At 31.8% G+C, this 12,868-nt stretch overlaps 1 protein-coding gene across 2 annotated transcripts in view; it reads left to right on the top strand.

The window, feature by feature from the left end:
• The first annotated feature begins 4,588 nt into the window (after nucleotides 1–4,588).
• cnc (NFE2 like bZIP transcription factor cap-n-collar) overlaps nucleotides 4,589–12,868 on the top strand; it is a 124,461-nt gene continuing 116,181 nt past the window's right edge. Inside the window, exon 1 of one of the 2 annotated variants that reach the window (XM_087410018.1) lies at nucleotides 4,589–6,643. In XM_087410018.1, the coding sequence (XP_087266144.1) occupies nucleotides 6,191–6,643 (453 nt within the window). In that variant the 5' untranslated portion in view covers nucleotides 4,589–6,190. The remainder of the gene's footprint in view (nucleotides 6,644–12,868) is intronic. The other variant, XM_011070650.2, reaches the window with a different exon arrangement.

The following is a 12,868-nucleotide window of genomic DNA, read 5'->3' as shown; positions in this document are numbered from 1 at the left end:
CTGTTATATACTATATTGACATAATGTTGAAATTCTAAGAATTATAAAAAAAATAAGTCAAATCAAGATTAGAGTTAATCTTATTGTAGAGCTGGATTTAAGAGTATTAGAATTATCACTGCATTTCTCAAAAAAATTTAAGTAATTAACACTCAAAGTGATAAAAGCGAAAATATAAAATAATTAAAGTATTTTTTATCTTTGTCTAATAATTTATAAAGAATAAGTGCTTTCTATTTGGTAACATATATAAGTCGGCACAAGAATTGTTATATCTTTGTTACTTGCTAAATCAATCGGTCCAGAAAGATAAATGATGCTTATATCGACTTATAATCAAATGGAAAGCATCTAATATTAAGTTGAAAACAAATCATAAATGTAACACGAATCGAATAATTGATGTTTTTATGTTTAACGAATAGACATGTCGTAGCTAATTTATTTGGTATAGGATTAATTGCAGGGTTTTTGAATTTTCTTTCATTGTGTTGCTTGATGTAATATTCTCAAACGTTAACAGATTCTTGTTATTTTCTAATTTCTTTTTTTTTAATATCATTTTTAACCAACATAAGTTACGTAAAATATTTAAAAGTATACATTTTAATCTTTTGCAATACTTTACAATTTTTTAAATATAAAATGTCATTATATAACGATAAAATGTAAAAAAAAGCGTCATGTATAGCGCTTTATATATACATATACAGGGTCTTCAAAAGGTCTGGAAACGCTAAAATATCTCAAAAATGATCAACTCAAAAATATTAGGTGTTGGAATTAATTCGTAGCGTTTTACAAGTGATGGGAAGTACTTTCATTAATGTATTTTTTAATGCTCATGTGAAATAAATAACATTCTTTCATTAAAAAACGCTACGAATTAATTCCAACACCTAATATATAAAAGCAAAGTTGTAGGATTTCAAAAAAATTTATCTAACTGAAAGATTGACTTTAGGTGGAGTCTGCAAAATCATATGAAGGTCAAGTTGAATTTTTTAAATAGGACTCTTTTTTTATTACATAGTCTTATTTTAAGAGCTTTTCAAAACACTATAATAAAATATTTTTTATTAAGTACTTTTCGAGTTATAAAGCTTGAAAGTTACAATATCGGCGACATCAGGATTACACAAAATGTCCGATCGACGGCTAAAATCTTTTGAATATTGTTCAGAATCATGTCCTGGATAACATTTGTTAAAATCAAGGCCAATAGAGAGATTATACTTCTTATGTTCATTTTTACATAAAAATTAATTTTTAGTATGCAGTCGTATGCAGATAGAGCGGACTAAATTGAATCGAAAAGTTCTGTATCATTTTGCAATTTTCGAAATAGTTAACGAGATATTAATTTCTAAAGATTGTCGAATAAGCGAGTAAAATCGACATACATAAGACTACTTTAAGATTTCTTTCAGAGTCCTTTATAAAATATTTTAATGATATTTTTCTTAAAGAATTCTTAAAGAAGTCTTAAAGTTATTTTATATGTAAATTTTAGATATTCATTAGGTAACTAAAAACAAAAATTACGAAAATTGGACTTTTAACGGAGGACTTTTAGACTCAGTTAGTCCGCTCTATCTACACACGAGTTTTGTCAAAACTTACCGGACACCTTATATATACACAATATCTTTTTTTAAAGACGACTATAAACGTACCAGCGTACACATCGCGACGTGCATGAATGCATTATTATTTATAATGAATATTACATATAATTTAAATACGCACGTACACTTTAAAAAATACAATAGTTTAGATTTAGATCAAAACAATTATCAAACTATGCAGAGGAAGTTCCTAAAATACACATGTACACACACACACACACACACACACACACACCGCGCGCGCGCGCGCACACACACGCACAGACGCACGCACGCACGCACGCACATATAATATATAGATTCACAAACTTGAAATTTGAAATTTTCACGAGTTTCCTGTAATTGTTCTGTTAACTTTAAAATTAACAACAGTAGACGCATTTGATGATTCTGACCCCGTATTCAAAATACTCGGTATGTTAAACACAATAGATTACAATACGATTAGAATTGATATCACGGATATTTCATATTTTCGTTCAACAAATGTATGATTGGGATCCTTGACAGCTTACAGTGAGGAGAATCGCAACTGACGATTGTCACATAAAATATCAATCGCGATGACGCATCGCGGGGCGTTTCTAAACACAGATTTGTTCACGTCGCATACTCCAGCATGCTTCAACATAACTTCTACTCACTCTAAGTACTCACGACCGCGTTTGAGTAAGTAGGAGCTACGGTCGGAGGAAGTAAGAGCATGTCGCAGCATGCGACGCTAACAAATCTAGAGATTGACACGTATCGATCTGGAGAAATATTATAATGACGAAATAAGGGAAAGATATCAGCGTTGTTTCCCAAGGGAAAAAGGCACGTCGCTGGAGAAATTGTCGCGACCATGTTCAACCATGTGCGACTTAGTCGCCTGGCAACGAATCATTATCGACGAAGGTCATGCATCAGGTGAGAACGAAGGAACGCGTCGTTCGGTATGAGTAAGCAACAAATTATATGTATACGCGTTATTATATGCAGAAGACTCGTGGTAAATGGTGCCACGTGTGCTGTCCAACACAGGTCAAAGTTTGTTGTGACGAATATTGTCGCGGACGGACGTTGCGACCTCGCCAGAGAGTGGAAATCGAAAGGCATTGATACACAGCTGATGGAGAAATCGTTGTCAATGATCGCATGAATCAAAGGCGCGCGCGGGTTTCTATTGGCGAACAATTCAACTTCGCAAATTATTATTAGCAAATTATTATTAGAAATCAACCACACTTTCTTTCTACGAGCAGCTTCCGGATCTGCTCCGGAAGCTGCTTACGCTAAGTACTTTGGTCGTGAAGGTATATTAAAAATGAGACAATCGCTTCTGTGGGAATTTATCTAATGACAGTAAAATGCGGAGAAAGTAAATTGTTTCGTGGAGGATAGAAATTATATCGTGTAAACATATTTCGCGTATTACGCATGTTTACAAATGCACTAATTGTAAGAAAAAAATTTGCCTTCTGTAAAACTATAATTTAATCGAGACATTTTTTTAATAGCAAACAAATATTCTGTTTTATATAACGAAAAATTTCTGCAAAATACATTTTTGTTTTGTAAATAACAAAAACAAAACTTGTTTATAGCAAGTAAACAGATTTTTATTCCGTCATATTAATCGAATATTATTTTGTCGTTTATAGTTTTAATTCGTAGAATAAAACATTTTTTTCTACACGGAATGCTTTTGCTGAAATATTTAATTATTTAGTTATATATAGAGTTGAAACTAGTTTTGTTGGACCATCAAAATAATTACGTAATAACATTAGGCATAATGACCAGTATTACAACCTTCCAGCAATCAATTTGAACGTCCTGCATAATTATTTTGATGATTCACAAAACCAACAACAATTTTCAAACAAAATTATCTTCAGTTCTGTATTTAGTTAAATTTTTAAGTACTTCAGCAAAATCGTTCTTTCTGTGTAATGCAGCTATGCGGTGTTAGATAATTAGTAATGTAATTTTCAATCCGCGAAATTAAATTTATAGTGGATTAATAATACTCGATAATTAAACAATTCATTTATCAAATGACAAATATAAATACGAAGTATTCATAAGTATAGAAAAATTAAGAAAATTATTACAATTATTTTTATCCGGAAGAGGATGACGCGAACGTTTTATTATACCTCGCTATATTTGCGCGCAATTATAAAGACGCTTTGCATCATTTCGCTTTGTGACTGACTGGTAATAAGGCCAACGGTCTTTTGTCAACGAATCGAACTTGCGCTTAGGAACGTATAAAAACAACGCACGTGTTGTCTATTCATTGGCGCTTGGCGTTCTATCGCGATACGTTATACATATGTGTTTTAATCGAATATATATAAAGTCGCATGATACACTAATTATAAAGTTCACATGAAATGTCATGGACGTATATTTCTCTACGAGTACTCAAAATGATATCTTAATTTTGTATTTTAATTTTTATATGGAGAGATATTTTCTCTCCATCTATATTTCGAACAGTTTAATTAAAAATGTCATTAAAATAAATTTCAATTCAGAAAGTATAAAACTCTATACGATCGATATTATTGAATAATATTTAAAATTCTGTAATACAATATTATTCATCTGGAGATTATACTGAGTTTTAAGACTGTTTGTTTTGAATTGTTTTAAGAGGGCATCAATAACATACAAAATATTTGGACGATATTGAATATGTACGGACTGCTCTTTATATTAAAGTATTATTCATTTCTAATGTTTTCAATGGTGCTTAAAACAAACAACTATGATCTGACTTGAATTTGTATGAAGACAAAAAACTGTAGATTGATATAACTTGATTTGAATTTCTACAAAAAATAATAAGAAACTATAAACATAAATTTTCTAAAAGTTTCTAGTACAGATTTCGTAAGATACGCTATACAAAATGTTACGTAACTACGTGTATCATCATAATTACATTTCTTATTGTAAAAATAAATAATATTTAAAAATACAAAAACTCAGTTACATAAACAGAACAAAATTGCAACGCATTATGCTAATGAATTCTCAACGCCGTGATTGTGTATCTTAACGCGTGTATCTTATTTAGCCACAATACATCGTATCGGATAATCAAAGTTCGTTTGAAACATTATTAAAGAATTACGAAATCACGTGCATGGACATAAATAAGCGCTCGTTGACGTATTTGACGCTCTCTGAAGAAGACATCTCGCGACTTTTTTCGACCGGGCATATCGATTTCTACCCTTTTTTCCCATGCTGAGAAGTCGCGCGTGTTGTACGCGAGGCCTGCAGAAATCGTCAGGCGATAACGAAATCGAACTCGGCAGTTTATTGCCGCTTGTGTAAACGCGCAAAAAAAAATTAACCATAATCAGCGGACGCGCGCGGCGATTGAGGAAACGCGCGGGGAAATCAGCAGCGTCGGCGCGGCCCTGACGAGCGTGCGACGTCGCCGAAGCCGCGAGTGCTGAGTCACATTTCGCGAACGATCTCTCCCGGCGAGGTGTGCGACGTTCGCTCGCTCACTCGCTCGGTCGGACGGTTTCTCCGTGTAACGAAACTCCGTGTCGGGAGGCTAAAGCAGGGTGAAGTGTCGTGCGCGGACAAAAGTGTCATCTCATCGCCGCGCGAGGCTCGAGCGTTAAAAGAAGGAAACGCGGCATAACGCTCGACGCGTCGCTCGTCCGCGGACGAACCGCGCGAAGTGCGAACCCGTCTTGGGATTCGAATTATCGTGAATGGTTTTTTTTTCGCGCGCCCGCGCCGCTCACGCTGAGGTGTGTACACGGGATCTGTCAGTCACTCTATCTGCTGTCAGTAATCAGTTTCGCTAATCGCCACCTCTGTCTTGTAACTTGCTCTGTCTGTCTATCTTGCTCATGGTCGCAGCTGATCCGCGCGTGGAGCCATCGCTGATCGTCCGACGAGACGTTTCGCAAGTCGCACTGTCACCGATAGTGTCCAAAGGCTTCGCCGACGACAAAAGGAAGTGTGGACAGCCAAGTAGTCGCCTGTCAGAGGAGTGTCTGCGAGACATGCGTGCACAACGTGCGCATGGCTGCACAGGCTGCTCTGCTGGTTAATCAGTGGCTCGTGTGCGGTTTTGAGGTTATTTCGGTCTCGTGTAACTGACCTATACCCGGCTAGCTGGGAAAGCCGCGGAACTTTTATTTCGACTCCGGCACGTCGAGCGATCGGTCACCTTCACTGGCGGTTCCTCCTCATTTTTTGCAAAAAAATTTAAACGGTTACCGAACGGTTTTCCTCGTCGTCGCGACTGGACTGTGTACTCTAACCTTAAAAACTGAAGCAGAGCACGTTTCAACTCATTCGTGATGTGTCTCATAATCGGATGAACGGTCGTTGTTTTTTGGGTCGACTCTTTGTTTACGTGGGACTGTCTTTACGTTTTGGTCACGCGCGATGTCAATGGATATCTTGCGGAATTGCGTCACCTCCTCATGACGCTGAGTCTATTGTTTGTACTTAGTAGGGATATCTAGGCAGTGTGACAACGTGTCAAGATCTGTAGGACTGTTTTTGGGCAAGATTTAATTTGAGAGAAAAACAGCAAGATGTTGTGCATGAAGAAATTGTATCGGGAGGAGCTGCTGCAGCTCGCGTTGCTGCTCTCCTTGCTGCGTGTGGATCCTAACTCCTACTTTGGGCTAGATATCCAGACAATCGGCGTGGGATCTCTGGATCTCAACAATGGATCCGGATGGCACATGGATCACACAATTATCCATCGCCCGATGTTCATTCATCCAAAGAATCCAGACTCCATGCTTCTGAACTACCAGAGGGATCTATTCGAGGAACTCAACTCATTGGGAAGATACAACAGAATGAATTCTGGTCTCAATGCCATACAGGCCTATCTACTGAATGTCGAAGAATCCAATAGAGTGGCAGGTCCCAGTGTACCAGTTTCTACAAACACAACCAGGAATATGACATCTCCTGATCCTCCAACTTCCATCCAGAGCCCTGCAGACCCAGTTGGCGCAGCGGAGCTCACTCAAGAGGTAAATCTTTCAATTGATTTGGCTAGCAGAGATTATAATATAGAGAATTGAATAAAGATTGATATGTGTTACAATGTATGACGTAAACATATCTATGTTATTAAAAAATTGATCTTGCTAGTAGCACTTATGGAGTAAAACAAGTATTACAAAATATATCGTAGATGCGTCCCTGTGTTATTAAATAATTTCTAGCAGGGATTATATGATATAGGAAATAGAATAACGAATTAGTATGTGTTACAATATATAATATAGTCACATCTCTGAATTATTAAATAATTGATTTTGCTAGCAGGAATTATATGATATAGGAAACAGAATAAGGATTAGTATGTGTATAATAACATAGATATATCTGTGTGTTATTATTAAAACTGTTACTTACTACTTTGATTGCCATACATAGATTATTTCTTTTTTTTTTTACAATATAAAGGCTAATACTTCTCCTTATTTCTTTTAAACACATAATCGTGATCTAACATTTATATTTAACTTGAGAATAGTTAAATATAATTTTAAGTACTGCATGGCTTCAAGTGAAAGTAAAAGTTTCTTTGCTTAATTTATTATTCATTTTAAAATATATAATTTTTTTATAGCTAATAATCATCTATGACACCACTGATGTAATGCTAAAGATGAATTGCCATAAAAAATACTGATATTTATGTAAATACTGTATCATCATTGTTATTCATAGCATCTTATATTATTTTTTGACAAAGATACAAAAAATAATCGATTTTATACGTAAATTCTGACCGCGTTAAACTGCATGCAATAATCAGATTTAAAAATAATATTTGGCAATGCACACTCGGCGCGTATATCTGGAACATTTTTTTTTTGTTCAATGCGAATATTCAGAAAAATCAGAAATAACTATGCACCGTCACGGTCACGTTGGTAAGTCAAGATTTGTTGAAAGAAGAACGCAATATCACTCTTTGACAATAGTATATAATCGTGTGATGTAAATGACCCTACAAATCCTTGTGACGACCTTGTTGCTTGTAGAGGCGGTCTTCTTCGTTCCTCCATCTTTCCTTTTCCTTTCTTCTCTTTTTTTCGAAGCACTAAATTGATTCATATATAATTTCAATCTTTTATTATAATATCAATTGAAACATATAGAAATACGTGAGGCACTGAGACGTAAGCAATAAGCGAATCGACTGATCAATAATAGAAAACAAGGCAATAACGTAAGCATTAGCATATTCAAAACGTTGATTTGTTTTCTGCTTATATCCATTGGATTCAGAAAGTAGTCAAGAGGAGTCATTGGCGTACGAGCAACATTTTTATTTAAAATTAAATATGGAAAGAATATTAATTATACATTTAAATAATACTTTTTTAATGTAATAATTTAAATTATTATTTAAATTATTACATTAAAAAAATATTATTTAAATGTATAATTCGTAAAACATTATTTAAAATTATATTAACACAAACGAAAGAGGAATGATATATATAATAAGATGTTTTTTATATTTTGAAATTTCTTGAAATAAAAATTTTTTTTGAAATATCAAAATTGTGATGAAGACGTTTTAGAAATATTAAAAATATATATAGTATTTTACTATAAATATTTATATTAAAAAAGGAGACTTCAAGGAGGGACCATGTTCGTCCCCCACCAATACGTACTTTTACTAGTTAAGTTTTTTTGTGTGCCATAATCTTTATTTGCTTTGTGGAAACTTACGCGGTTTATTATATAACTAATAATTACATTTACGAGTTGAATATAAGACTTTAACGTAATATTTCAAACGCGTGTTGTAAACAATCAAACATAGAATTAGAGATACATTATGCAATCTAAACACTCGGTTACTTCTTTTTATTTTTAAGTTTTATTTTTGCTTCTAACATAAGAGGAAGTGCAAGTTATAGATTATTCATATTTCAACGTAACTATATATAAATGTCTATTATCTTCACAATTTAGAAATGTATATCTAACAACATTTAATATTAACTTTGTTTCAAATTGTTTCCGTATCTTTACCTTATAAAAGAAAGTTATATGTTGCTGATAAAATTCAAAAGAAACTAAGTTTATTCTCGGATACCATAAATAGTTCCATGATGGAAATAACCGATTGATCATAAACCCACTTTTCTTTGTATCTGAAAATATGACTGCATTCTATCATTTATAATTCATCTTTTTTTTGTGATTTTTTGTCGAACCTACACGAGGGTCAGTTTTTTCCTTCTGAGGACAAGCGTCCTTGTATGCTCAGGTTACCTATACTAGTCAATCTAGGTCAATTAATTGCGAATCTGTTCCCAATCAACGATGACCATTTTTAGTAAATTTAAAAATTCTTCCATCATGTACATATATTGAGTGTAATGACGCATTACGATTGATACGTTCATGTATGTGTCTGATAAAGAAAGTACATTATCTTATGTTGATAACACAAAGCTTACGCTTCATAAACAATAATATAACATACTAATCGTGCGTGATGAATGTCACAATTTAGATAATAATATACATAATAAGTGATACAATATTGTTAGTAAAATTATTTACTATCTTCTAATTCTTCTGAATTTTCTCTCTGAATCTTACATTCAATCTTTAGCCATTCCTTTTAAGCCATTCCGGATTTTAAATAATGATAATATTAGGTGTTGGAATTAATTCGTAGCGTTTTTAATGAAAGAATGTTATTTATTTCACATGAGCATTAAAAAATACATTAATGAAAGTACTTCCCATCACTTGTAAAACGCTACGAATTAATTCCAACACCTAATATATTCGTAGTATATTTTTTATATCCATGTTAAATTCAATTTAAAATTTACTTATCTCTATTCTAGCTGACATTTGAACTGGCGATTTAGAGTTTTAAGAGTGTAGTTCGACCAATTTTATAGCTTGATATCTCTTAAAATATTGAATGCCTGAGCAAACGGCAAAGTACGTGTCGATTTTTTTTCGATGCATAATCTATTGAAAAATTCAAAGCAATCGAGGAAAAACACGTCGCGTCGTTCCCTTGTTAATGATAGATATATAGGTATATAAAATATATTTACACTAAAATATTTAAATAGTAAGATCGCTTGGATCGAAAATAGAATTTTTCTTATTTAATTAGATTTATTCTCATTCGTATCTAATTTTATGCTATAATTATTGTCTTAATTTAAATTATGTTTAGAAACAAAAAAGTTTTGGTGGTTTTCCTTATGAGAGATAAACATAATTAGATATGCGATTGATTTACTTAAAATAGAATCGTATCAACTGGATTTAGTCATTAATAGAATTCTGCGATCCTTGGTGAACTGAGGTCACGTGAGGCTGTGATATCACTCGCACACATCGAAGTATTCTTATCTCACCACTTGCGTGAAATCCTTCAGGTATATTATTGAAAACCAAGTATGTAATAAATGTCTTCACATGTATGTGATTTAATTTTCTAATTTTGTATGTGATTTTGTAAAAATAACACTATATGTTTAAAATCAATATTTGTATGCAGTATAATGCAATATATTATTTTTATGGAAAATTAAATCAGACACACACGCGCGCGCATACACACACACACACACACACACACACAAAATGAAAAAATTTATTGAATCTTAATATTTTTTTTAATAAAAAAAATTACAATAGTACTAATAAATATTCAAAATAAAAAAAATTATGATTAAGTCAAATTAATAGTTCAAACCAAACGGGAATTTCATGTATCAAATAAATATATGTTTACATTTAGTAAATATTTACTTAGAACTATTTACTTAGAACAAAACAAAAAATTTTTTTTAATTTAGCATTTTTTTATCGCTTTTTTTACACACTTGGATTTGCAATATGAATGCTCGTAAGGATTGCTGGTTCTATCGATTTACCGAATGTTCAAAATTTGTATATTTTACGTGCTGTATAATACAGATTACTATATTATTAAAAAATATAGTAAAATATAATATATTATTTTTTATGTTCAAATTTTAGGTTTCATTTTCGTAAAATATAAAGTGTATTTATAAATGTAAAGAATATACTTAGAAACATAAACAAAAATTTCTCTAAAAATTTTTAAGAAATTGTATATTGCTTTAAAGATATCATTTTTGAATGATAATGTCACTACTCTGACGCACTATGTTACGAACACAGGATTATGCAACCGGAACAAGAATGTGTCTAATGACTTTTTAAATATCTATCATTCTTTTAAGAACTGGAGTAATATTTCGTGAAATGCTTATGCATCAAATACGAATGTGCACTGTGATAAGTAAGCAATTCTCGCGTCAGAAATATTTCTGAAACAAGCTATAATATCATTCGCTCAATCTGTAAGTGTACTTAAAAGAGTCACGATTAATATGATACAAAAAAATGACAGAATAAAACATGTTGAAAATATCAATGTGTCACGTTTCTTATATTTCTTATTTATTAATTCACATTATTAATTAATGGTATAGTAATACTGGGATTATTAAAAAAATGTAGTGATATAATATATTATTTTTATTTTCAATTTTTGAACTTCATTTTCGTAACATAAAATTTTGTATATATGAAGAATACACTTAGAAACGTAAACAAAAATTTCTTTAAGAAATTATAAGGAATTTAAAGTCTTTGAAAAAGATTTTTATATTTGTGACATTGCAACAATTAAGACACATATAATCAATCTTTTTCATTAAAAACTTATTAAATTAAAAATGTATGTTTATAAATAAAAATAGATAAAAAGGACTGTGATAAAGATACAACTATTTTTAAATGTTACTGACTATATATAACGAAAAGCATACGTAAATATATTTTCCGTTATACGTTACCGAGAATTGCTTTGTTCTAAATTAGATATCTGGCTTCATTTCAACACGTGAATGACATCAGTAAATTTATTAGATTTCGAACAGCATTCAATGCAATTTATATCAATTATTTTGCAAAAAGATAATTTAATTTTTTTTATAGCAATTATAAATATCGTAGCGATATCATAGTGCCGCTTTATTCGAGTAAAATATTTATGAGATATTGCCAAAATTTCGTCAGGCTTTTGCGACGGCCTCGATTATAAAAATAATTACATGCAAATGCTCGTGTTAAAAACGACTTAGCGAAAAAAAAGTACGAGAAAGAAAAACAGATGTGACCTCGATTTCCTGAGGATTGATGCAAAACTCTCTGCAAATCTCGTTTCCACAACGATATATGCGTCCAGAATTAGGAAACGGTCGGAGGATTTTTAACGCGATCATAAAAAACTGGTGCTCGTGAAAAAGAATTCACCCTTTTGTCTTTACTTTTGCGTGTTAAGAACGCGTTGAATGATCGAATGCCATGCAAACTCCAAGTTTTATATTTTATGTTTCTGCGAGACTTCATAGCACGCGATGCTCAGCACGTATTATTGGTAATCAGAGTATATTTTTTTTCTTGAAGAGGTGACATTTAGGTATATGGACGTACAAATTAAACGAAAGAGTGACGTTAACTGCCGTAGTAAATATTGGCGCGCGTTGAAAATTCTACAGATATCGGCCAAATATAGAACTATGAACGATATAAGTAATATTCTCAATGTAAGTTTTGCGTATGTTTCATAATATTTTGAAACTATAAATTTCTAATATCTGAGTATCAACAGACTATGATACAAATAATTTGTAGTAATATTAATAATCATATCTCTTTAATGTATTCTATCCTAGGAAACATGGTTTGAATAAATAACAGGCATTGCAAAATTAATTTTATCCATGAAAAAAAATATAAAAATTTTATTTTGCATTTTATTTTTTACGTGATTTATTTACAAATAGTGAATATATTATTATATACACATAAAAGTTTATTAAGAAAATTGCATTGTTAATTATATTAATTTATATCATTAAATTTTGAAGACATTTGTCTTATTATAATTATTTTTTAAGTATTTCTTGTTAATTTTTTCGAATCTATTTTGAGTCAATTAATTTCTTTCTTTAAACACATGTGTTTGTATATAAAAATCGAGGATGTCAGACTTTCCCCAATTATAGAAAGGCAGCTGCAACCAAGCGTATCTTGAGAGAAACACGTAGTATAATATTTTATATAGTGGTAAATACAGATCTTTTTAACGAGTCGAGATTAGCAAATTGTCCTACTCGAAGTGTATCTTTCATGTGCTCTAATGATTACGTTATAGT

Source organism: Acromyrmex echinatior, chromosome 1 (assembly GCF_024713525.1).
Source record: "Acromyrmex echinatior isolate Ae372 chromosome 1, ASM2471352v2, whole genome shotgun sequence".
Classification (NCBI taxonomy): domain Eukaryota; kingdom Metazoa; phylum Arthropoda; class Insecta; order Hymenoptera; family Formicidae; genus Acromyrmex; species Acromyrmex echinatior.
This window is presented reverse-complemented; position numbering and strand designations above follow the sequence as displayed.